We start from the raw sequence: 26,257 nt of genomic DNA on the forward strand, positions 1-26,257 counted from the left end.
TGTACAGTTCTGGTCACCTCACCTCAAAAAGAATATTGTAGAGCTGGAAAAGTTTTAGAAAAGAGCAACCAAAATGCTCAAGGCGATGGAGCAACTCCCCTGTGAGGGAGGTTTGCAGCATTTGGGGCTTTTTAGTTTAGAGAAAAGGTGAGTCAGAGGTGACTCTGTGAGAGCAGGGTTCTAGCCAGGTCCCTATGTATAAACCAATCAGCACGCAAAGGGAGCGTGTTAGCCTCTTAGAAGAGTCCTTATCATTTTGTGCTGATTGGAGGCAATCAGAGTGAAAAGAGGTGAGTCAGCCACTAAAAAGACTCTTCTCTTGTTGTAAACTGCCCAGAGAGCTTCGGCTATGGGGCAGTATACAAATGTAATAAATAATAAATAATAATTCTCAGTAGCCAACACACAGCCTCCCCTTTCATGCTGACTGGTTCCTAGGGACATCTGTTGGAGTGTGGGCTCGCAAGATGACAGGGAGAGTAAGGGAGACAAGGGAAAGTGGAAAGGGGCCTGACTGTGAGGGGGTGTGGTATGACTATCATGAAAGGACCCTGCACTTCTGAATTTGCCACTACACTACTATGCATAGTTAACTGTGGAATTCCCTCCCACAAGAGACAGTGATGGCCACCAACCTGGATGGCTTTAAAAGAGGATTAGACAAATTCATGGAGGAAAAGGCTATCAAAGGCTACTAACCACAAGGGCTATGCTCTGCCTTCATAATTGGAGGCAGTATGTGTCTGAATACCAGTAGCTGGAAACTGCAGGAGGGGAGACTTCTTGCGGGCTTCCCACAGGAATCAATTGGCCAATTTGCAAACAGGATGCTGGACTAGATGGGCCACTTTATGTTCTTACTGATGTTTTTTCAACCTGACTGTAGTGTTGGCTGATAAAACCAACTATGGGATTTGTACTGTTTTAGTAAGCAAGTCTTCACCCACAGTTGTGCTCCATTTAACGTACGCATTTTGTATTGCAGGCTTTGGAATGTGATTTTGTGAGTTCTCACCTGCATGAGTGGATTGACTTAATCTTTGGCTATAAACAGCAGGGGCCGCCTGCAGTAGAAGCTGTAAATGTTTTCCATCATCTCTTCTATGAGGGGCAAGTGGACATATACAACATAAATGATCCTTTAAAAGAAACAGCTACTATAGGATTCATTAATAACTTTGGGCAAATACCAAAACAGGTAATGTTTGAGTAGGATATATTTGCAATTCATGACAAAGTCAGTATATTATGTTAACTTGCATCATACATTTGGAGATTTAATTTCTTCTGTTCAGGACTTGAGGACTTGTAGTCACACAGGGGAGGAAGGAGCAATCAGGAGCCTGAGGGTGGTATGTAATGTTGGTGATACTTAGAGTAGATTCATTGAAGTTAACAGATATAACTAACTTAGGTTCATTAATTTCAGTAGGTCTACTCTGAGTGGGATTTAGTTGAATATAACTTGAATCTCATTTCTATGGGCTTTATTCTTACTATGTATTTTTTTCATGGCAAGCCACTGGTGCTTTGATATAAACAGTAAAAGGAGAAGGTGATTTTGCAAAAGAAAAGTGTGACAAGTGTGTTTGGATTGGAATCTGCGGTATCGGTATGGAACAAGGTGTAGTATTGGAAACAAGCATGCCGCCTCGGACAAATAGCAGTGTAAATACCCATATTTGAATGGGGCCTGGATAGATCTTAAGCAAAGGAGGAAATCAGGGATGTAGTTCATCAGGAAGGTCTTCTGTGCAAGGCCCATTGAAGTGAATGGGAAATATGCAAGATTTGAATATAGTTATGCTTGCACAGGAGAACTTCCCAGTGGATAGTGCCCTTGATATTTTACAGAAGTAAAATATAATGGAAGTTCCAAGGCCTTGCACTGAAGATTTCTAACAAAAAAACCAAATGCACACCAGCACAGCCAGAGCATAAAGCGACTCGAATTTCCCCTAAAAACAACAACAACTCTTACCTTGAAATTATTTGCTTATTTCTTTGTGGGTAGGATTCCATATTGCTCTGCCAACTTCTCAGCATGGCTCTCAGCATCAAAATTAACAACTGTAAAAATCAAAATCCTAAAAATCTTAAATGTAAGAACACCAAGTCAGAACTAGATCATAATTCATCCCCTCCTTTGCTGCAACACCTGCAAATAAATAAAACATTTTACCACCTTCCCAAATGCTAAAATATAGCTGACTTGTCTCCTCATTGTGGAGAGAGTGCCACTACTAGAATATCCCTTTTCAACAGTGAAATCATGTGAGGAGTTAGAGTTAAGAGGAATGTTATTAAATGGTTGAGATGAAACCTGTGAAATCTTGATAATTCTCTGTACTTGCTTGACACTTGTCTGTAGAGCCTGACAGTGCTTCCATCAGCATTCTGGTTTGATAAACATCAGCACTGCATTTGCCTCTCTGATAGGCCATTTTAAAATTACCCTGTGATTGCTTAACAATCCTTTGGGTACATATTAGAAGTAGTAAACACTGGAATTTCACTGATTCATCGTCACATGGTGGGCTGAAGCAACTGAAAACAGCTTGTGTGTTTCCTGTAACTGTGAAATCCATTTCTGTTATGGAATTTATTTGCAACAAGTCTCATGGTTAACGTTGACATGTTTTGAAAGGTTTTGCTGCAGATTATCTGTAATCTCACTACTATGCCTATATTTTCTCTTTTACTGCAGCTGTTTAAGAAACCTCACCCACCAAAGCGAGTGAGAAGCCGAATTAATGGAGAAATAAGTGGGATTTCTATCCCACCTGGCATTCCCAGTGACAAGATTTTTTTCCATCACTTAGACAACCTCAGGCCTTCCCTTGCACCAGTAAAGGGTAAATGTTGCCATCATTGTGTTTCACTTTTGATTTCTTTTAGCTGTGTTCATAGTCCAACTATTGTTTATGAAAGCATTTATATACTGCTGTTTGCCCCTGAAAAAAGACCTCCAAGGCAATTTATAGTTAAAATTTACATTTTATTTATTTAAAAAGTAAATTGCCCTTCATTGTATACTGCCCTGGTATCTATATAATGGCATGCACAAAACAGAATGTACCAAGACAATACCCTAAAAACAATAAAACATCATCACATCGTAGACATGTACAGAGGGAAAAATACAAGGCCCATTTTTAACCAGAGAGCATTAAAAACATGTCAGTATTAAAATAAAAACTAGAACTGGGCAGAATTGAAATGTGCCTAAAAGATTTCAACAAAGGGGTGAATCTAACCTCTCTTGGTTAGGCACTCCATTAGAATAACACATTGTTATTAGAATAATGTAGACGTGACTTTATCCACTCTTGAGGCAGGATCATCTTGGCCTGGTGTGGGTCTACCATAACATCTGTACGTTAGACATTTCGTTCAAATGCTCATGCTCATAGAGCCAAATATATTACTGATTTCACTGGAAATTCACTGAAATACTGACAGAATGAAAGAGCATTCAGGATTGGAAGCCAGACTTGTATTGTACATGCCCTACAAATAATTTCTTATGCTTTGTACTATTCTAATTTGCATTGCACCTAGCACTTTAGAACACACACTGAACCATTAACAAGACCAAGATGCATATTGCTAGTGACTTCTAGGGGACTGAAAATAAGTGAAAGAAGGGCAAATTCTGCCAGCTTGGAATAAAACATTTGCTGGGGTTATGGAACTAAGTTATTTTTGTACTGCCCAACAACTTTGTCACTGCTGTACTGAAATATAATACCAATCTGAGGACTGTACTGATCACAGTACTGATTTTAGGGTTGACTAATTCCTGTAGCATCTTTTAATAGCTAAGTGTCCTGTGTTTCTGATAGTTCTGTGCCATGAGAACTTGTTAAGTGTTCGGCACAATTGGTCACTGTTTAAATTCTTTCACAGCTTTCAATAGCATAAGACAGATATTGAAGTTTTTATAAAATATTTTAACACTTGTACTGTGACTGAGTACAGTGTTTACCTAATCTCAAACAGGGAACATTTTTATGAACTTTTATTTGTGAGTGCTTCTTACATCTGCTATCCTCTCTCTCTCTCTCTCTCTCTCTCTCTCTCTCTCTCTCTCTCTCTCTCTCTCTCTCTCTGCGCAGAGCTCAAGGAGCTTGTAGGACAAATAGTATGCACAGACAAAGGAATTTTGGCAGTGGAACTGAATAAAGTGCTGATTCCACCAACGTGGAATAAAACATTTGCCTGGGGTTATGCAGATCTCAGCTGTAGACTGGGAGTCTATGAGTCAGACAAGGTTTGTGTACCAGATTTCTGGGTCTCTAACTTGCTGGATGATTCTTGATAGAAAATTAATGATGTAACTGCTTCTGTCAAATCTAATATCTAAGGCGGATCTGGGGTTATGGGGCAGGTATGCATGGTTTGGAGAATATGGCATGGTGGGCCAAATTTAGAAGATTCCAGACCTCTGCCTCCTATTAGCCTTCCACCCTTTCCACACCTCTCTTGCTTAACCTCTCTGCCTCAAGCCAAGGAGCTAGTTCCTGAATGCAGCTCTGAAACCCAGCTTCTTGATTGTGGATGGGAGTTATCAAAATGTCATTGTCTCTCCCCGGGAGATGTCTTTGGAAGGAAGAGATGTTTTTCTCCCAGGTTGCAGGGTCGAGTGGAAGGAAATGTGTCTCCCCAACAAACAGTGATAGAACATTGGGAGCTGGCTGCTGTTCACAAATTGATGGATGCTCTGTTCTACTTTTTCAACATTCTAGGCAGTGATTGTTTATGAATGCTTATCAGAATGGGGGCAGGTTCTCTGTGCCATCTGTCCAACTCCCAAACTGGTCATCACTGGAGGAACCAGCACAGTTGTCTGTGTATGGGAGATGGGCACTTCCAAGGAAAAAGCCAGAACACTCACACTTAAGCAGGTAAGTCTAGATTTCTATATACAGTAAGAAAATAGGGTCCTAGCATAGCTTATCGAAACTGGTAAACTTCAACACCTTGGAGGTGAAATGAGTGGGAAGGCTTTTACCCTCTCCTTCTGTTGAAGGATGAACAGACCACCAAAAGTTCTTTCCAAGGGCATTCAAGGCTCTATCTGAGCACCAAAGTCCTGCTTATCACACTGCACAGGCATGGCCCTATGTATGTGACTGCATGGACAATTTAGTAAAATCAGTTAAATACAACCCAGTTTTCCCCAGGTAGCATGCCATCACATGGGTTATAGTGCCATCTAGCGTCTGAAGGCAAGAATGCACAGGAGTCAAGACCCAGGCTGCTCCCTCTGCTTCATTCTTGCCTTCGTCCAAGGCATGGCCCTATGTATGTGACTGCATGTACAATTTACTAAAATCAGTTAAATCCAACCCAGTTCTACGTTCTACTGCTCCAATCAATTGAATATTAGTCATTTGTTTTATGTTTATTTAATTTATTTTTTCATTTAATTTAATTTATATACCGCCCTAAGCCCAAGGGCTCTCTGGGCAGTGTACATAACAATAAAACAATCAGAAAATATATAAATACAATAATACAATGGAATCAAACCAAACAGACATAAACAAAAATCAAAACAGCGGCAAAATACATCAATAAATATTAATAGTACACATTAAAATGCCTGGGAATATAAAAAGGTTTTCACCTGGCGCCGAAAAGATAGCGTCGGCGCCAGGCGCACCTCATTGTTTCCATACACCACCTATGCCCATTGTCGACTGTAATAAAGACTGATTGATAAGTCATCTGTCCCTATGGTGGCCTGTGTGGGGAACCTGGCTTATATAGAGACCTGCTGTAAAGAAAGGGCAGGAAGGAGGCTGGGCTTTGCTTGGCCACCATTCACCATGCCTACTGCAGAGTCTCCATTCTTCAATGAGGCTGGCATGGGAAATTCCTACAAAATCCACCTAAGTGATTTGAGATTGTTTAGCAGCAGTGTCTTGGTATGTTGTATGCCGAAACCACTATATGCACTTTCCACGACATTGTTTCTCAGGTTACAGAAGACAAATTAAGATCTATTAATGTGATCTTTCCATATTTTGTGTCCAGTTTCTTTAAAGGAAAATTATTTCTGATTATCTGTATTTACAGCAGTTACTCGGTGTGTGTGTGTGTGTCACATTTTCTGTGTTTTGCTCTGTTTTTAGGCATTACTCGGCCATACTGAGACAGTCACATGCTTAACAGCCTCACTGGCCTATCACATCATTGTTAGTGGATCTCGGGACCGTACCTGCATCATCTGGGATTTGAATAAACTCTCCTTTTTAACACAGCTCCGAGGTCACAGGGCCCCCGTTTCAGCACTCTGCATTAATGAACTAACGGTACGATTCAGCACATTACGCAGTGGACTAAGCATCTATATCGGAGATGAGGTTTTCTCAAGGGTTGCATTGACTTCTCTTAGAAGAGAGAGAAATTTAGAAAAGAACTCTTTGGCTGGCTGTGCCCATTCTTACACATCATTTTCAGACTACATACATTTTCTCACTGAAGACATTTTTCAGGTTATTGAATGAAAACATCATGAAATCCATCTTGGTCTTTCAACTGTTTATGTGATTTAATGTCCATGAAAAACAGCATGCTGGGTAGTTCCAGAAACGTATTTGGGTCAACCAGAGAGTCCCTTTCCCTCTTCCAAAAACATTGTTTATCATTCTTACGCCTGATGATTGTGTTATCTACAGAGCCTAGTTATTGGGTCAACAATCATACATTACTGGCCCAGCAACTAAAGAGCTGGCATGGCAGGGTACAGGGCTGGGAGAGGGGAATTGTACATTCTCTCATGGATGACAGAGGTCTCCAAGCTGGTAGTGTAGCTCCCCCTACAGCTCAGAGACAGGAAACGCTTCAGCAAATACTTTTGCCCCTCCTCTCTTGTTGAGGCTCAGTTCGTTTCCTGTCTCAGCTCGGAATACATCCTGTGGATGATCTCTCTTTCCTCACTGAGTTCTTACCGTTTACTTCTTTATTTCTATGTTATCTGTTCTTCTTCTTCTTCTTCTTCTTCTTCTTCTTCTTCTTCTTTCCTCCCCTCATACTATCTCTGGCATTGAAGCCGCTTCCCTGTGGCTTCATTATGGGTTTTTCCTCTGGGATGTCGGAGAATGCCACCCTTGATGTTAGGTATCCATAATTCTTGCCTGAAGATCTTATGTTGAGATCTGTGTGTTTAAAATATTTTTCCTTTTTCAGGGAGACATTGTGTCCTGTGCTGGCACTTATATCCACGTATGGAGCATTAATGGAAACCCCATAGTGAGTGCAAACACTTTCACTGGACGCAGTCAGCAAATCCTGTGCTGTTGCATGTCAGAAATGAATGAATGGGATACCCAGAATGTAATTGTGACGGGGCATTCAGATGGAGTGGTCCGAGTAAGTACCAGCAATCATGTAGAAATAAACTTTGGAATATCAGTGTGTGCGGATATCATCAAAACACATACATTTGTGGTCTACAAGGGATTTAGACAACTTCATGGAGGATAAGGCTGTCAATGGTCATTTGCTGTGATGACCTCATTACTACCTACAGGATCAGAGGTAGCGTGCATCTGTATACCAATCAGTGGGGAGCAGCAATAGAAGAGGACTATTGCACTCATGTCCTGGTTGGCTGTTTTGGGAAACAGAATGCTGGACTAGACAGGCCTTTGGTCTGATGCAGCAGGGCTCTCTATATGTTGTTACAGAGCAGAGTTTCCCTCTTCCTTCCATTTGTTGTATCAATAATACATATTATAAGTGTTTTATGACTTAATGTGAATTCTCGGGAACATATTCTATGCCCTCCAAATTCCCAATTATGGGAATCAAAACCCTACACAAAGAGCAACTTGGCTGAAGTTCCCTGTATTAGCTCTTTGTGCAGGGTTTTGATTTACCCTTTTTCTTTTCTCTCTCTTACTTCTTCTCTGATGATGATCTGTAACAAAAACAGAATTCATGCTAAAGTACTGTTTGGCACTGTTTAAGGTGGGGGTAGGGGTGGGCGGGGTTTACTGTTTACTTACCTCTTTGTTGTAATTAATTCAGTGATTCAAATATTTAGAATAATTAATTCTACAATAAATTAATTAATCAACAGACACAACGGACACTCAACAGACACTCACACCAATTCGTTAAAAAACTATCTGAAACCTTCCATATGCATTCACACACAATTTACAACACTGAAGAATAAGTTGAACTTAAATAAGGATATAAACTAGCCGGACGGACGAGCAAGGCGAAATTAGTACTGCCCAAGTGCGGCAGGCAAAACGAACTAGTGCTCCATGAGAGGGGCTGTGGTGACAGTCTGTTGAAGTGTTAACCCTTTGCTGCCTAAAGCACTAGCAAAGGAAGACAGCGGTGCCCACTGGAGAATCAGGAAAATATTTTTAAGCACACTTGGGGCCACCATGATTTTAGCTGACAATGGAATGTATTGGGGAGAGAAACAGAAAATAGCCCTCCTAACCCTTGATTAGGATAACCTGTCCTTTTAAAATGTGCTGTGAAATACCTTGTAAAGTAAGGGCCCCACTCATATGGCGGGTTACGTTCTGGACCCCTGCCGAAAAGTGAAAACTGCTGAAAAGTGGAACTCATTGAATAGAATGGTGCGCGACGCCCGAAAGCCGCCATAAAAGCAGAACAAGCGCCGTATGAGCAGGGCTTTAGTCTAATTGTGTCTAATTGAGACCGCCACATTAGCAAAGCGCTGTAAAGCGGCCCTACTGTGTAAGATATCCTAGTACATTACTCCTTTCTATTCAAATTACTTCAGTGGCATCTTCCTCAGTCATGTTCAAGAGAAGGAGTAACAATCCCAGCACCTCTTTTGGGGCACATCCAGATTCATGCTACATATCTGCTTTTCCTAGTTCTGGCGAATGGAGTTTCTGCAGGTCCCGGAAACTCCAGCTCCCGAACCCATTGAGACGCTTGAGATGCAGGAAGACTGTCCGGAAACACAAATAGGTGCCATTTTATTTTTTACCTGTTTTGGGCTTCAGCTGTGAAATGTTCAAGGTGGACATGGTCTGTGTGATTCACATCCAGAGTGTGTTTGTATGTGCGTATAGAATGATCAGAGCCCTTGAAAGATAGTCGGCATGGAGGGGTTCCCAGGGCCCTAACTCTCTGGGAGCACAGGCACGAGGCTGGAAGCTTCCTCTCGAAGGAGTGTAGGAATTGTTTCTGTCCACCAGACAATGTCGCCAGGCGCTCCAGGGAAGGAACTGCTGCAGGCTTCTCATTTTTCTGTCTTTTGGTAGCCCAAAGCTGAAGGAAATGTGGCCTGTCAGGGTTCTGAAAATGGGGTGGGGGTTGTTTGGGTCTTGTGGACAGGGGTCTCGTGGGCTAGCCCATCAGTTAGTCTTGGTTTCTCCTCAACCAGTGGTTCTCAGCCTTTCTGCAGTGAGAAGCACTACAATGGAATAAGTGGCCACTTGGGCATGCTGCCATCTTCAAGCTGCATGACTTTATCCAACCATAAGTAGCTGGCTAATTGCTTAGAGAACCTGCAGGTTCATTCATTGCAAACAGCAGAAAAAAGTGTAGCTCATATTTGATACGACTCTGCACTTTATTTCTGAAGCTCTGCTTCTTCTTCGTGACCGGATGTGTGTGTGCTTCTTACCCTTGCAACGTTGTTCCACCTGCTGTCAATATAAATCAGTATAGCCAATGTGATGCCCTCCAGATATTGCTGGACTGCAATTCCCTTCATCCCTGACCATTGGCCGTGCGGGCTGGGCTTCATGGGAGCTGGAGTCCCAACAACATCGGGAGGATGTAAATGACAGATGATAGATAATGTAGTCATAGATGATAAAATAACTTCCCAAGTGGGTTGTATGTGACTCTTGAGCCTCGCTTTGTTTTACGGCAAAGAGATGTTGTGGGGCTGGGGGGATAAAAGCGAATCATGGTTGGTTGTTTTATTGCATGTAATAGGGCAGGAAGTCCAGGATGAGGAGAGCAGTGATTCTGAAGCGGAAGATCAGGGTCTCAGCCAGGACTCGAAGCTGCAGGAGAGCCACAGCCAGCAGGGCAGTGCCAGCCACAGGCCTCGGTCATCTTCAGGCCGCGCAGCTGCTGCGTGGTCAGCTGACAGCAGCTCTGATGACTCGCGGCGCTGGTCTGACCAGCTTAGCTTGGATGAGAAGGATGGCTTCATCTTTGTGAACTACTCTGAGGGGCAAACAAAGGGACATCCCCAGGCCCAAGCCAGCCACCCACATTCCAATCAAGGGGAACTACGGCATTATAGCAAGCTCAAGCCAGGTACGGAAACTCCTCTTTGTAAACCATCCAGCTAGAAGTGTGTTGCTGTTGGCATGTGCCCTGGGCAGGCATCTGTGGTCTGGGATATGAGGGTTGAGATCCTGAGTGGTACTTCCCTTCCTGAGAAGGTGTCATGCTGAGATTTTGAGGAGTTGCGGGTGGGGTGGAGAGAGTTGATAGCTCTGGAGGATACCTGTTACCTTGATGGGGCGGTTGTCTGAGTTCTTTTGTGCTTTGAGGGGTCTCCAAAATGTTGAAAGCTTCAACCCTTCATTAGTAGGCTGGAGAAAGAATTGCTTGTGCACGCAAATGTAAACATTGAGACAGGGTAATGTAGACAGGCTGAAAGGAGTATCGTTTCTTCTGCAGACTAAACGAAAGATTCAAAATTGTGGCTTGGGGGGGCTGTTAATTGTACACGCTCATCCTGTGCTAGGAGAAGCAATAGGGCCAGGGATCTCCTATTCTACCCCCATCCTTGCTTCCGTTTCTTCTGCACTGGAGCACGTTAGATCACAATAGATCTCCTCCTCAGTCCCGTAGAAGGTTAAAAAAAGGACTGTGGCTTCCCAAGAGCCTGCTTATCGGGCAACCTTGGACTCAGCTTGCTTCATGAAATGATAAGGATCAGTGTCTTATCCACATATGCTTAGACCTGTCCATTTTCCTTTCGTAGGCTACAGATGGGAGCGGCAGCTTGTATACAGGAGCAAACTAACTATGCACACAGCCTTTGATCGCAAGGACAACGCACATCCTGCAGAGATCACAGCATTAGGCATCTCCAAGTGAGTGACTTGCCTTCTACCAGCTGTGTGTGAGTGTGTCCGCAGAATGCAGCTGAAAGCACAGCAGTGGTTTTAGCTTCAGATCAGCTGAAGCAAAACAAAACACAGCTTGGCTCCTGCAATTTGGAGAAATGGCCACTTGCTCAAAATGGCTTTAAAATGAGTAGTTGTATTTATAGAAGATGCGACTGTAAGCTACGATAGCTAAGTAGAACCACCATGTTCAGAAGCAGTCTACTTCTGAGTATCAGATGCTGGGAGCAAAATGGGGTGTGCATATCGCCATCATATCCTGCTTCTAAGGTTCCAGCAACACTTGATCGGCTGGTGTTGGAGACAAAAGAGAGAGAGAGAGAGAGAGATGAAGCCTCAAAACAAAAGACAAAGCTGGCGTCTTTTGGCCTAGGTTTTTCTGGCTTTTCAGCGTGCTGCTCTCCAACCACAAGGACAGATCAAAGTGCTAAGACTGAGTGCTCATTTGTAGCTATGTTATCTGTTTGCTTTTTTTTTTTTAGGGATCACAGCAGGATTCTCGTAGGTGACAGCAGAGGCAGAGTGTTCAGCTGGTCAGTGAGTGACCAACCTGGTCGCTCTGCAGCTGACCACTGGGTGAAAGATGAAGGAGGAGACAGTTGTTCCAGCTGCTGTGTCCGGTTCTCTCTTACTGAAAGACGTCACCATTGCAGAAACTGTGGGCAACTCTTCTGTCAGAAGTAAGAAAGTCCTTAGTTGCATCTCCCATCAATTTAGTAAAGACTGGTACTTGCAAAGAAGTGCTAGCATCTGTAACAGGCAGCCCCACTTATTTATTTCAGTAGCAAATCAGATACTCCCTCTCCCCAATAAATAAATAAATTCAGACTTCTCTTACAGTAGGTAAGTTGGTGCAAACTTCTTTTGAGAAAGATGGGATAGATCTCATTAATTGGTACAGAGGGGAAAACAAATCCAAAAGCCCATCATGCCATAACTGGAATAATGCCGTTGCCAGAAGCTTCAATAAACACAAGGATCCATCCTTTATAAACCCATTGCCTGTGATTTTAATACTAGTTACATCAGACATTTTATTTCCAGTACAGTGGCATCTTCAATTACACTCTAGCTCAGGGATGGGGAACCTTTTTGGCTCCATGGGCCAGATCCTTATCATGATTGGCCTCACAGGCCAAATTTAACAGGTGCGTAGAGCTGTCAGTCACATGTCATTATGACATCACATCATTGACAGATGGAGGGTGGCCTTCTCCCAAACTCCTCTGTGTTCTTTCTCTTCTCCCCTTCCCCCCCCCCCCGGCTTGGCTGTTTAAAGGAGAATCACAAGGCAGATTGCATGCCCTTTGCCAGCCGCCTTGCACTGCTGCTTTGAACTTCCAGTTTCATTGTCTGTTGCTGGGTGCAGGCACACAAGAGAGTTCCCTCCAGGGAGCTCTCCCGTGCACCTGGACCAAGCTGGACCGGCCTCCCTGTGTTCCAGCCAATGCAAGGGGAGGCCAATCCTGCTTAGCACAAAGCTTCAGAAGGTTCCGCCAACCAGGTGGTTGTTGGGCACTTCGGAAGCTACACAAGGGGACTTTGCAGGCATTGCCAATCACCGCACCTGCAAAATCCCTTCTGGCAAGCCCCACCCTGATGTCAGGTGTAGGGTGGGTGTGGCTTCCTCAAAATTGCCCTGTGAGCCAAATGGGCAAGTTCTTCCCTTGCTCAAGATAATAGCATACCCAGAGAAAACCCCTGTCCTAGAACAAGACCCTTCTAGCTACAGAACACCATGGTTCTGAGCAAACAAGTGGGTGTAATAAGGGGAACAGCAGTTCATATGCTTACATTCCTCTTTTCAGGTGCAGTCGCTTCCAGTCTGAAATCAAGCGTCTGAAAATTTCGTCTCCGGTGCGGGTTTGCCAGAACTGTTACTACAACCTACAGCATGAACGAGGCCCTGAGGAGGGATCCTGGAATTAACAAGGCAGAGATGAACAATGCAAACTCCAGACTTTGTACTGGAGGGCCCACAAGAACTCAGAGGATTTAATTAATTACAGAAATGTGCAGCACATTCAGCGGGGGTTGCAGTGCTAGCCCCTGAGACTTCATCTTTTACTGTGCACTAAAGCACTACAAGCAAAAGGGATCATTAATTTTCCATGTACATTGTCAGAGAAGGAGCTGAAAATATTGATGTGATCAGTGAGTGTCAGGTGAGAGACTACCACAACTGCTGTAAGAACCCTCACCCAGCCTTCCCTGCTAATGTGGCTAAGAGGAAAATCCATCATTAACCATCCCTTGTTCTGTCTTGGTTTTGTAGAGCTAGTCACCTTATTTGTGTTGCAGGAAGGAGGTTTTTTAGAAGATAGTTGTAAATCTGCCTTCTTCGCAAGCAAACTGTGGATATTGTAAATAGATATAATGGCCTTTTTATTGAAATATGAACTTAACTGCCTGTTACATGGGACTTCAGACCAACCACTATACTTCGTGTCTCATCTTTAGCTCATCCATCTACTTAAATATGAATGTGTGTTGTGTTTGTTTTTAAAAAAGCATTGAAGCATTATCTGTATTTTATTTTTACAATCCAGGCTGCATATTTGTTCTTTGGTTACTCACATTATCTTCACACAATCCATTTCTTTAGGGCAATAGGACTTGGAACATTTCATACTAAGTTGTAAGATAACAAGGACCTTCTTTTTGTTGCCTTTTTTAAATACAGAAGCTATTTAGCTCCTATCTTCATATTTAATGCGATCTCTTTTTATACAATGTGGCCCTCAGCTTTTGCGCATTCTTTGCCGTTTCTGGATCAGCTGATTCCTACAATGTTAAAAGACAATAGTAAATGGCTTGCATGAAACTCGGTATCCCCCCTCTCCGCATGGGGAAGAAAATGGACCATTGTTTTTCTCTTAGGTTTTGTCTGCAGAACAGATTTGGGATTCTCGCTCTTATAACTGGATGCTAATACCAATCCACTGAGGGGGTTTCTCCTGCACAGGGCATATTGAAATGAATGGGAGTTGTACATGAACAATTGTCCATCTTTTATTTCCTTCAGTGGGGCTTGCTCAGTTTCACCTGGGGAGTGTCTTTTTAGGTCACCTTTATCATTCATTGGTGCAACTCTCATTTAAGGAAGGTATGTCAGACATTAGTGTTTTAAGATCTATTGTTTGCCCTTTGGGGATAGAGGTAACTTTTTTCCCCAGTCCTAGAGATGCATCTGTCGATAGAGATGGAGGAATACACAGATCAGACTCATCCTATGGACATCCTGTTTGGAACAAGGCTTTAAAAAGGGGGGGTATTTTGTTCCAGTGCAGTGTATATATTTTGTAAACGGGTGACTAGATGAATTGGCCTTGGTGGTTAGGTCTTTTCCCAGATTGCCCATTTTTTAACAGTGGGAAAGGTGGAGGTCACAAGTGGGAAGTGAAAAGAATGTGGCACAAAACTAAGAAAAAACCCAAACATTCTGGTTTGTACCCTTTCAGTTGGGGGGAAAAAGGATTTACAGTGGTCTGAGTACTTTGCAGACTTGCACAGAATAAATGGGAACCACTTAAATTGATTTAGTGAGTTCTATGGACAGTCAGAAGAGCTTCCCTGGCGAGAGAGATGTATGCACTGATGAGAAGATTAACAGTATATATTGATGATTATCTTTTTTAACAGTGACGATGAATTAAAAGAATAAGATCAGTTTGTGGATTTGTGTTCAGGTCTCCGAGGTAGACACTCCATGCAAATGTACACACTCATTTTTGTTAAGATTACTTCACCCATTGGATGGTTTTGGATACAAGTGGCACTGGTCTAGCAGCTGCCTGCATTGCCCGAATATGCACAGTAGAGTCACACTTCCCTGTTTAGATGTTTTTTACGTTGTAGTCCTAGCCTAACAGCATGATCTCCAAGCCACTTTGATTCCAGCAGACAATTTGACCTATTGAACTAGTCTTAAGTGTGGATATGTTTAAGTGGATTATAGGTCTTGACCTAATACAATTAGTTTTCAAATTTCAAATTTAAATCCCTTGTTTAAAAAAAGTGTTTTAATTCTCTGAAAGCACCTTCACTCCACTCAATTTTCATTTGTTATTAAAGACTTGATATAATTGGAGCTTAAATTGAAGTCCCTTTAGCTTATTTTTCTTCAAATCACTCCAAGTTCCTCAAACTAAAATTATAAGCACTGGATGACACTAACACCACAGATGCAGCTGTTGCTGGGTTGTTAGAAAACAGCAGGATGTGTAGAGATGTTTACTGTTTTTTGTTTTTTGTGTGTATTTAACTACATAGGCATATTGTACCAGTGTTATTCTACACTTTTTACATTTGGCACTCTTCTCAGATGGAAGGGAATTTTTCTCCCGTGTGGCTGATTGTGTTAAACTTGTGTATAGGTGTATTTAAAGTTCAGTGGGCTGAACTTCTCAGCTGCTTACTGGGAGATGAATTCTTCTAGAAGTCATTTGCGTATCTAGAGGGTGAACACAAGAGATGTATCCTGTTCACATGAGAGGAAAATGGGGGCTCAGTTGCACCACAAAATGCACACTGCATAGCCTCCATTCATTCCAGTGGAAATCCAATGCAACCTCCACTGGAGTGAATGAATGCAAAACACCACACATTCTTGGTCCACTTAAGCCTCGAGAGTCTCCCAGCAGTGGCTGGTGTTGTAACCCAAACAACTTCTAACATAATTCCATACACTTATGAGTGTGTTATGGACTAAATAGCTGTTTTTCCAAATAGCAATGTGTGGTTTTGCATCTAATCTTTTTTTTTTCTTGAGCAGAGCAGCACACTAGCTCATTGCACTATCAAATAGCTCCCATCACTCCTCCTGCCTTGTTCCTTGATGTGATCTTTCTTGAATGCATTCATGTGCTCTACCTTTGTTTGTAATGTGCAACTGTAGTGTTTATGCTTAGGAAGTGGAGAGTGGCTACCTCCACCCCTTCATCCATCAGTTCAATAGCAGAAACACTTTAGAAACATTCTTTTGCACTTTCTTGTGTATAAAAATCAGTAGAAACTTTTTTTGTATCATTTAAGACTCCTTTTTGTTTTGGTAAATGAACTGTGTATAAAAATATTTATGCAGTTAAAACTGTTTTTAGAAAATATTTTTAATTTCAGCAAGTTTGGTTACTTGTTGCATGACTTAACACAACTGACTTTTTGTGTCAGTACAATGTATATTTTTTTGTCCTGTTATTAATTTGTAAACCCTAGGTAAATGGCCATTTATTTGTACAGCAACAGGAGTAAATTGAAGATAACTGGCTATGACTGGAGGGGTGGAATTTTGTACTATATTGCAGACTCCAATATCTGTTTTTTTGGTGGTTATGTAAAAGGCCTGAAGAATTACTATCTAGTGTGCAATCTGTGATATCTGAATGTTTATTGTATATTTGTCTCCAATGCAAAAAGGTAGAGTAACACAATTACAATACATGATTAAATGCAATAGTTCAGGTACTTTTTTGTTTTCATTTCAAATAAATACTTGCTATTTACCACCAAATCACTTCGTGCTTATCTTTTACAAAATATGTATAAATGAACAGCCTTCAACAGCTGATGACTTAGGCAAGAGTGTGTGTGTGTGTACAAAAAGATTCTGTAGCCAGTCAATCCCAAGTTCTGCATAAAAAAAAGCTGGCAAAATGGCACTCATGGGGTTGAGATAAGAAGCTATTCAAAGGCACTGAAGTGCTACTTGTATTCTGGCTAGACACACATTTTATTTTAAATGAAAACTCAGCTTTTGGGGAACTTGTCTTTCATGTGGTAGCATGAATCATGGCATATGCAAAGCCCTGCTTTTTAATACAAGATGGACTTTAAGTTTCCCAAGAAGTCTGTATTCGGTGTGGGTTCAGCTGCTTCAAAGATGCTTCAAGACTGAAGAAACTGCATCTAGGAGCTCATGTTGTGAAATTTGACAGTAGACGTGACATTTTTCCTTCCTCACACCACCCAAATCTTTTTCACTGATTTGCTCCACAGTTGCTATGTTTTTCAGAAGGGCAGACCAAGTGAATAAATATAGTGACATGATTATTCTAATTAAAAACTAATAGGAAAAGCTCCCTACTTATCCACAAGGAATGAACTCCTCAAACCTGCTTGGGGGCTTTGACTTGTTTTGGTTTCATTGCTTGTCAGAAGAGGGGTGGGGTGTGGAATTCTAGTTCCTTAACAAGAGCTCTAGAAAGTTCAGATTATTCCACATGTACAAAATCTTATTGATGGAATTACAACAGAATGGCAACACTAAAAAGAGGGAAACTAGTACCACCTTCAGGCATTACTATGTTAATTCTATTCTATTGCCCTCCAGCTCAGAGCATAACATAGGAAAGCTGCGTTACAGAGTTGGACTGTTAGTCTATCGAGGTCAGTTTTGTCTACACTGACTGGCAGCAGCTCTCCAGGATGTCAGGGACATTCGCCTGGGACACTCGGCATGCAAAGCATTCTGTAAAAAGATTTTAAAACATGGGAAGGCTCCCTGCTTCACAATCACAGGCACATGTTGTAAGGCAATGGGAATGACAAGACATGGTGGAGGCAGTGTGCTCTTCCCCGCTGTCCCCTTTCACATCTTTTCTAAATACTTTAACAGTTATCAACACCTGAGCAAGGTTTAGAAAACTGTTGCAATGCTTCCCCAATATACTGTTGCTAATGGAAGGTTATCACAACTGATCACTTTGGTCCAGAAAGATTACGTAGGAAAATGACTTTGTAGTCTACCTGGTTTTTCCTTGCACTTGTCCCCCTTCCATAAACTTGCAACAGACTAATATTGGTTAAAAAACAGGAATGGAGCCCGCCCCCCTGGAAGTGCTGCCCTCTACCGACTGCAAAAGTAGAAGTGAAAGCACTGTGAAAAAGCAGCAGTGCTTGTGGGAACAACTTGGCAAGAGGTCACTTTTAAGGCCCACCTCGAGTACCTCCACTTTGTCACTGTTAAAACAAAGCTCAGTATGTCCTTAAAAGTAGTGAATCATTGTGCTATTTTTCCAACCGAAGGAGCCGTGGCTTTTTAGCAGTGGATAGGATAAACATTTTACAGTTCATGGTTGAAGGAAAAGCAAGGCGAAAATTAGTACTGCTCAAGGGAAGCAGGAAAACAAAGTAGCACTCTGTGGGAGGGGCTGTGGTGACAGTCTGTTGGAGTGTTAACCCTTTGCTGCCTAAAGCACTAGCAGAGGAAGACAGCACCCGCTTGGGGGTGTCCTGGTGCCTACTGGAGAAACAATAACTTCTTACATTTCTATGTATTCCTAATCAAGAGCAAGAAGAGCTAATAAGCTTTGTAAGCCACCCTGAGCTTTTTTGAGAAAAAATGGAAATAAACTCTTGCCCCAATAGAAAGATAAACATCAGGATGTTAGGGACATAGTAAAACTTGTCTGCAAACTTCAGCCTGCAGAAAGAAAAAGTGCTCATGAACAAGGCCAAGTTGTTAAGGTTTTGACCAGGGCTTTATTTTCCCCATCCCAGCTCTGCAAAACAGTCAACTGAAATATTCTGAATACATAACATTTACAGTATATACATACACACAGTTTTCTAAAGTTTTTGCTACACAAGGCAGAGTGTCTTACCCAAGAGATGTGCAAATAAAAAGGGGAGTGTTTCCTTTTGACCACAGTTTACATGAACCAATAAAATACAGATTGAAAAAAATATTTCTTGACTGGAATTCTAAAAAAATCTTAAAAGCTAAAACAACATTTTCATCTTCCCTGAAAAGATTGTGCTCCTTAAGAATTTGCTGCCCAAGTGCAGTTCAGCAAGCACAGCTCCCCAAAAATCTTCAGTTGTTAAGCTTATATGACAACAGCCAGGTTTGGTGAATGGTTTACACTTGGCACACAACGATGACCATGGCTGTGGAAGCGGGTCTAGTCATTTCTAGTAATATTCTTAGGCTGTCCCTGAAAAGCACTCTGGGAGATCCTTTTCAATGGTACCCTGAACATAAAGAAATAGATTCAGAAGTGGTAAGAACACATTCAAAGTGACCAGGAGGCATTTCACTTTTTAATGAGCAGCAACATTTTACATGTTCCTTAACAGTGCAAACAGAGCTGGCAGATCCAGCTACTCTTCTGCATTCAATGGCTTAAATACAGTCTTATTTCAATATAATGCTATACAAATTACACCAAAGTAACCCAAGAGTTACACTGTTACAGTAAAATAAAGCTTTACATTTTTATGTGATTCATCTTTTGGATGGCGTAAGTACTTAAGTAGAATATTTTCCAACAATATATATATATATTTAAGTCTCAAGTTTCAAAGGCCTACAAGTGACTACATACTTCAGTGCAAATATTCCTATTGATGCTTTTAAGCCTGAACCCAAAGCCAGAGACTGTTCTCTTTCAGCTGACTAGGCCATTTCTTCAGTTTTAGGCTGCATTTTGTTCTTTTTTCAGTTTAACCACCGTGCAAATAGGGCCGTTGTTCTGTTTTGTTAACAGCTAACAACACTGTTTCAGACTTCTAAAAGTACTAGTTAATCCACAAAGAAATTCTGGTTGGAAAGCTGGTGGTGGCAAATTTTAAAATGAAAATCACCCCCACACATGCAGTGAATATAGTGCATCCTGCCATTCACACATTCAGTGTGACATCTGAGAAGGATACCTACAGACACACAGCTGTACACATGGAGGCATTCCATGTGATCAGGAATCCAGACTCATACCAGGCACATGGATTTCAGGGGCAAAGCTGGTCGTGGGCAGGGCTAACAGGTGTGGTCCTTCCCTCCTCCACAACATATTCACTGAACAGAAATTCAACACATACTGGACTTTACAAACAGTGAGATCTCTACAGCTCGCTAGAAAGTTGTTAGCTGCCAAGTCTTTTATGCAGTGGACTTCAGGGAACCCAGTTTCATATGGATCTCACTGTATGGCAAATGTAGATGTCATTGCACAGCTTTTTTTAAAACAAAAATGCTCATGGATGCTGGTGTAGTGTGTGTTCTCCCTGTGCCATCCAATAATGGCATATGCTCCAAGTCCAGGGCTAGGAGCCTACAAGGTGGCTCCTTCCCACACCAAGCTGCTCCAGCTTCCTGGAAGGTCAACATTTCCTATGCCATTTTCAACTTCTGTCATCATTGGAGCAGCACAGGAAGGACGAATGCCAACAGATGCTCCCAGGCCACCAAGGTAAGTTTTAGAAGGATCCTGTAAGTATTTAGATATTGATGATATTTTATTGAGCAGTTTCACCAATTTTGATATAATTAGTCTGAAGTGGGTTTTTCCACCTTGTTCAGTCACCCTGCTATAATTGTTTGGTGTATGCAGTCCTGAAACCAAACAGACGATGATCTCAAGTACTACAAAGCGCCACAATGATGTAAACAGATTTCATTCTCATAGAAGTCAGAAGTGAATAGTATGTTTTAGGTTTCACTACATAGTTTAGTCAAGCAGTACCAAACAGGGCAAGAAATATGTAGTCTTGAAAGCTCACAGTAAAAGAAAGTTCATTCGCACCAAGTTCACAAAGTGCAATCCTCTAGAAGGTTCTCTTGCACAAGCTTCACTGAAACAAATGGAAACAGATGTGCTGTTCTGCAACTAACCATAGGAAAAACTTCCACAAGGCTTGCACCTTAAATCCAACCAGTCATCACCATACCATGTTTTTGGCATTCATGTGCTTTAAATTTATTACTTTTAATTGCTTTAAAATATGTATTTTGGATTATGACATGATAAAAAAAAATTACACAAAAGCAATAAAAAAGCAACTCATGCCATTAATATTACATGCCGTTCTCATGCAGACTTCAATAAGGAATCTGAAAAATGTGAGTAATATTGAGCACGCCTATCTAGAGGTTCTGCTGTTCCCACAGGGCAAGAACAGGCATTCTCCAACTTTGTTATTGGCCAAACACCCTCGAGACTGAGTTAGTGGTGGAAGCACTAAATTCATCACACAACTAGCCAAAACTCCAACTAGCCAAAAGGTCACAATGGACCGGACCAACTGTCTTTATGAAAATGATCTAAATATTGCTGTGTTAGCAGTTGTATTGCACTTACCATAAAGGAAAGGGAAGTTTCCATTTAACACATCTAAACACTGGAGGCACAAATGAGCACATTTCAAAGGGTAATCAATCCTTCAAGCCCCAAAGTCCTGAATGGAAATTGCTGGTAAAGAAGAGGCCTGCAACTCAAGTAGGCATTTGTGCGTTAAACTGGTCTTTAGGATCCGACAAGAAAGAAGCCCACCCTCCCAAAAAACATTTCCCTTTTACAGGAACCCATTCATTTTCACCTGCTACACAGGCTTTTTTTTTTTTTTTTAACTAAAAGCCAAGCCAGCCTCAGGAATCCAGGATAGGCACACTTTTGCCATAGGCGTTTCCCTATTACAGGCTCCTTTTCTGGTTTTTGGAATACAAAAGGATAAAACAGACGCCATTTGGTTTAAGTTTAGTTATACTGTCAGCTAAAACTGAGATATCAATGCAGTACTATGAAGTGTCATTAACTGAACTGGAGTCATTAATAACATTGCACTAAAATGAGTTTTGATAAATTAATTGCATACTCCCAAGCATACTTTCAATTTACTCTAGAGGGAGTGTGTACATCTTTAAAAATGGTTACCTTAAAAATGGAATCAAGCTAGGAATCAAGGGAGAAGTTTCATTTCATCAACCCAAGACACTAGACTAGACAGCAAAAACATGCAATTGTTAAAAGGAACTTAAATCTTGCATGGCCTCCTGGGTATTCACAGTAATCTCAGTAAATAGACATTCATATCTTCAGACACACAGTCTGGCTTCAGTCCAACACACTCTGCTTGTATAAGCAAAACCTGCATTTCCATCTGTGCTTCTGTTTGTAGTCCACGGTTCGGTCCTATCCCCTCAGTGATGGCTGAAGGATCCCCTTTTCAATGAGGTGTGCCTTCAGAGTTTTGTAGACATTTAACTGTTGCTCTGGCTGAAGTACCAACAGCTGTTTCAGTAGTTTGCTGGGATTGGGCCCTCTGACAATTAAATTTAAGGAGACAAAATATCAATCTGCAACACCACTTCCTTTCCTCTCTCTCTTATTTGATCAAAATGTTTGCTTACAAAGAGCTTAGCCAGATTAAAGTCTGGTTCCCCTCAATTGTACCGTTGGGAATGGTGTAACATCTAAAGCACTTTGACTGGAACATAAGCAAACACCTTAATGAGGCAGCAGATATTGAACATGTATACCTAGTAGAGACCCCCTTTCTCAGTATTAACATCTACTCAAGCATTCATTACTAAAGAAAAAAATTAAGTATGTCGGAGCAAAAACAGGTGACTCTTCATGGCCTACCAGTCGCTAAAATTGGTTCCGCATGACAGGAAATAGGTGATGCTGCCCATTGTGCCACGACAGCCCTGGGGGCCTATTATTTCCACTTGCACAAGCCCATTAACTCACCTCTGCCCCTGCCTCTGTGTTGCCAGCAACACTCAAAACAGTCATGCCACGTACTAGGAAAGACGCCAATTGACACTGGGCACTTTCTGAGAAGTTTTGCACACTGTACAATGTATGGTACAGGAACTAGCAACTGGTAACTTCTCTGTCCTGAGATGCATTTAATGCAGGTTTCATTCCAGTTACGAGAACTGCTCACTTTGCTACCCACATCCACCGCATCCATTTTAAGCCCGTTATTAAGGCTGAAGACTAGGACTGTTATCTCATGGTAGTTTCTCAGAATTTTTTTAAAAGTCCAAATATAGTGCCTGAGTACTAGACTCTAATGGGTCACACCTATTTACAAGCTTGTTGACATGTTCAGGAACTTCTGAAAGGTTGGTGAGGCAAGACTTCACTTTGCAGAAGTTATACCAATTCTTCCTTAGAATGTGTAGTTCTACATACTTGACAAGTCTGCCTTAAAAAAAAAAACTACTTTCCAGTGGTACCCCCGAGACAGATGATCCACTTACAGGGATTCCTCCGTAATCATGTATTTAAATCCACTAAACCACATTGTGCTGTCTTTGAAGATGACCAAGGAGCTTCAACTGGTGCAGAATGCAGCTGCTTGTATGCTCATTGGGGCCAGGCAGGACATATAAGACTGATTCTGTACCAGTTGCAGTGGTTGCTGGTGCACTTCCAGGCCAATTCAAAGTGATGGTATTGATCTTTAAAGCCCTGTTTTGGGGCCAGAGTATTTGAAGGACAATACCCTGTGCTTTAAAATCAGCACTGGAGGCTCTGCTTTTGGGGCCAACTTTAAGACTGGCGTGCCATGCACTTGGGACAGGGCCTTCTCTGAAGTGGCCCCTACTGGGAGTTAGGGTTGGTCAGTTACAGTATTCAAGAAGACTTTAAACATCCATCCGTCTCAAATGGCTTATAACCAATGTGGTTTTGAACATACCACAGCTTTATTATTTTAGTGCCATGGCACTTTTTTAATACTTGACTATTTTAATGTATAATGTTGGTGTTTGTATTTTCTTCCCCATTTTGAAAATTTTGTTATGGTGTACTATGTTGAACTGTGTTCTATTTTATGGTAGCATTGCTGTTCACCACCTTGGTAGGCATGATTCAGAAAGACAGCACATTTTAAAAAACAAATAACAAGATAGGCTATGTTCCCATCATAAGACGAGCCTTGCTGGATCAGGCCAGTGGCCCATCTAGTCCAGCAGATGCCTATGGCAAGCCCACAAGCAGAACCTGAGTGCAAGAGGACTCTCATCTCCTATGGTTCCCTGGCAACTGATGGTATACTGCCTCTGACAGCGGAGGTAGAGCATAGCCATCACAGCTAATAGCCATTGATAGCCTTACCCTCCAGGAATTTGCCTAATCCTCTTTTAAAGGCATCCAAGTTGCTAGCCATCACTGCCTCTTATGGAAAGAGTTCCATAGTTTAACTATGTGCTGTGTGAAGTGCTTACTTCTGAAAGATGCTGAGTTTGATAGTGTTACATATTTTAGCCCAAAGAGCAAGAATGTAATATTTGAGTTATTATTATTAAATAGTTATTGAAGAGCCGCAGTGACTGCTTACTTTTCAAGCTGTCAATTACTTTATCTCTTGTCACCTCTATCAGACATGTTTTCAGATTCACTGCCTGCAAACTGATATCACACAAAAGTCTCCCCCCAATATCTGAAATAAAGACTAATGGAAAGACTTCATGGAAATTATCTGCAATGAATTCTTAAACAGGAACGTACCTTATGAAACTGGTGATATAAACATGAACAAAAGTAGCCATCAAGTATTGACAGTCAAAGCGATCCATTATTCCGCCATGGCCAGGAATAGTGTCAGCAAAATCCTTTAAACAAGAGGAAATCTGTGTTTGAATATTTAGTGTAACACACTTATCTTCAATTAGTATTCATTAGGACTGTTAACTGATTAACACTTGTTATCTGCTTTTTAATTTATTATTTATTTACTATTTAACCAATTTATCTTTTTAACCAATTTATCAGTTATTTAGTCAATGAATTCATAACATTTTTTCAATTTAAAAAAGTGCCCGTAGGTAACTGGGGCATATTTCAATTTTATACGTGTACTTAACAAAACACTACACAAAAGACTCAGTATGGGAAGATTCACACATCTGGACTGATACACACCTTGATTTTGAAAGCCCTTTTGAATCCACTAGCGAAAAAGCCTCCAAAAGGCCCAATTAAGGATGCAAACGTTGACAAGGCAATGCTGTGCATCTGGAATGGGTACAGATTCACTGTTTCCTACAAGAAATTACGTACATAAATTTCTTATCCCTTAATTTCCTTTTTTGAAACTTATATAGCTTCTATACACACACAGACCCCTCAAGGACTAGGAAATTACATGCTTAAAAGCAGGAATAGGCACCTTACTCAAATGACCAGACCAGCTTTGCTTCCTCAGGATGTTTGAAAGTCAGTTATTGGCTGGCAGTATCTTCAGTAATCTCAGAAGCTGGAGACACACACCACACAGAGGTAACATGTTCTCTCCCAGGCGTAGAGACTGCCATCTGAGCGCACCTCATCATCATCAGAGAGGTCAGCCTTTGACCTCATCATTGACAACAGTTTCCAGCCTTCTCAGACCAGCCTAGTATTTGGGACAAGATCAGGGCTTGTGCAAAGTTCCAGAGAGCTTTGTACACATTCATTTAGGCCTCTCTCTCACTTCTTCTTCTCCTTCTTCTTCTCCTCCTCCTCCTTCTCCTTCTCATTAGCTATTCCCTGTTCCTCTCCTTCCCTGGTCAGAGATTGGCAAGGGACACCAGCAGAGAATTATTGGGTTAAACATCCTTAGGTCTACGTACACTGGAAAGCTTTAACTTGCTGCCTTCTACAGAGAAGCACGGAATGGGAACACAAACTACACAGTGCCAATGTGCCACTTTCTTCTGGAAGACACACAGTAATGGGGAGAAGAGTGGCAGGTGGATTAGCCTTGCCTGCTTATTCCCACACAGTAAGAAGCAGCACAAAGGAGTCACATCAGGCAGCCCACATAGACCTGTCCTCTCCTCCTGCAAGAGCAGGAGAGGCTTAAAACTAGGACTGTTGCTTACTGGCTAGCACAATGCCCCCTCTCCCACCCATCCATCTGAGAAATTGGAAAGGACAGATGGGTAAAGACTGCCACTCTCTCACCTCAGATGGACACAGCATAAAAACTAGGAAGCTATAGATTGGCATGGCATGGCATGGCACAGCACACACACACAACCTCTGATGCTGGAAAAGACAGGAGACATGGTTTGGGTTAATCCCTGCTGCCACTCAATTGTGCCATCAAGGATGGGTTTAGGAAGATTTTCCTCACAACCAACCTTGCTGGTAGTTTCTTCCATAGGTACTATGCCATTCAGAGCATGAGCCATTGCATCCAAAGTGATGATGCAACCTCTGGTTGAGAATTTGGGGTGTGTACCTGGACTTTCACTCATGTTTAGCCAAGTCTCCCCTTTTGCTGGTAATATCAAACCAGGGACAAACCTTCCAAGAATGGGAAGAGGAAGAGCGTCACAACAAGAAAAATGTAACAGTAATTCCGTATGTACCTACGGGAAAAGGGGTGAAAGACTTTTTGTGCAGTGCGTCTATTTTAGTTACTCCAAATGCTAGAAGAAG

The 26,257-nt window shown here is 41.7% G+C and overlaps 2 protein-coding genes across 6 annotated transcripts in view; one reads left to right on the forward strand and one right to left on the reverse strand.

Moving 5' to 3' along the window:
• WDFY3 (WD repeat and FYVE domain containing 3) overlaps positions 1-16,611 on the forward strand; it is a 241,145-nt gene extending 224,534 nt beyond the window's left edge. For all 4 annotated transcript variants that reach the window (XM_061583316.1, XM_061583318.1, XM_061583317.1 and 1 more), the window contains 11 exons: positions 986-1,198; positions 2,708-2,855; positions 4,119-4,273; positions 4,749-4,907; positions 6,141-6,320; positions 7,198-7,380; positions 8,877-8,973; positions 9,952-10,281; positions 10,958-11,069; positions 11,585-11,782; positions 12,911-16,611. In XM_061583316.1, coding sequence (XP_061439300.1) covers positions 986-1,198; positions 2,708-2,855; positions 4,119-4,273; positions 4,749-4,907; positions 6,141-6,320; positions 7,198-7,380; positions 8,877-8,973; positions 9,952-10,281; positions 10,958-11,069; positions 11,585-11,782; positions 12,911-13,031 — 1,896 coding nt within the window. In that variant the 3' untranslated portion in view covers positions 13,032-16,611. The remainder of the gene's footprint in view (positions 1-985; positions 1,199-2,707; positions 2,856-4,118; positions 4,274-4,748; positions 4,908-6,140; positions 6,321-7,197; positions 7,381-8,876; positions 8,974-9,951; positions 10,282-10,957; positions 11,070-11,584; positions 11,783-12,910) is intronic.
• Positions 16,612-18,572: 1,961 nt separating this feature from the next.
• The window catches only part of CDS1 (CDP-diacylglycerol synthase 1), a 34,612-nt gene continuing 26,927 nt past the window's right edge, over positions 18,573-26,257 (reverse strand). Inside the window, exons 11-14 of one of the 2 annotated variants that reach the window (XR_009757773.1) lie at positions 24,755-24,874; positions 24,341-24,444; positions 21,179-22,139; positions 18,573-19,073 (exon numbers count right to left, since the gene is read on the reverse strand). Coding sequence is in view for 1 of the 2 variants with exons in the window: in XM_061583315.1 (XP_061439299.1) it covers positions 22,010-22,139; positions 24,341-24,444; positions 24,755-24,874 (354 nt within the window). In the remaining variant the exon portion in view is untranslated. Of the gene's footprint in view, positions 22,140-24,340; positions 24,445-24,754; positions 24,875-26,257 lie in introns of both variants that reach the window. The other variant, XM_061583315.1, reaches the window with a different exon arrangement.

This window comes from Rhineura floridana, chromosome 9 (genome assembly GCF_030035675.1).
Source record: "Rhineura floridana isolate rRhiFlo1 chromosome 9, rRhiFlo1.hap2, whole genome shotgun sequence".
NCBI lineage: Eukaryota > Metazoa > Chordata > Lepidosauria > Squamata > Rhineuridae > Rhineura > Rhineura floridana.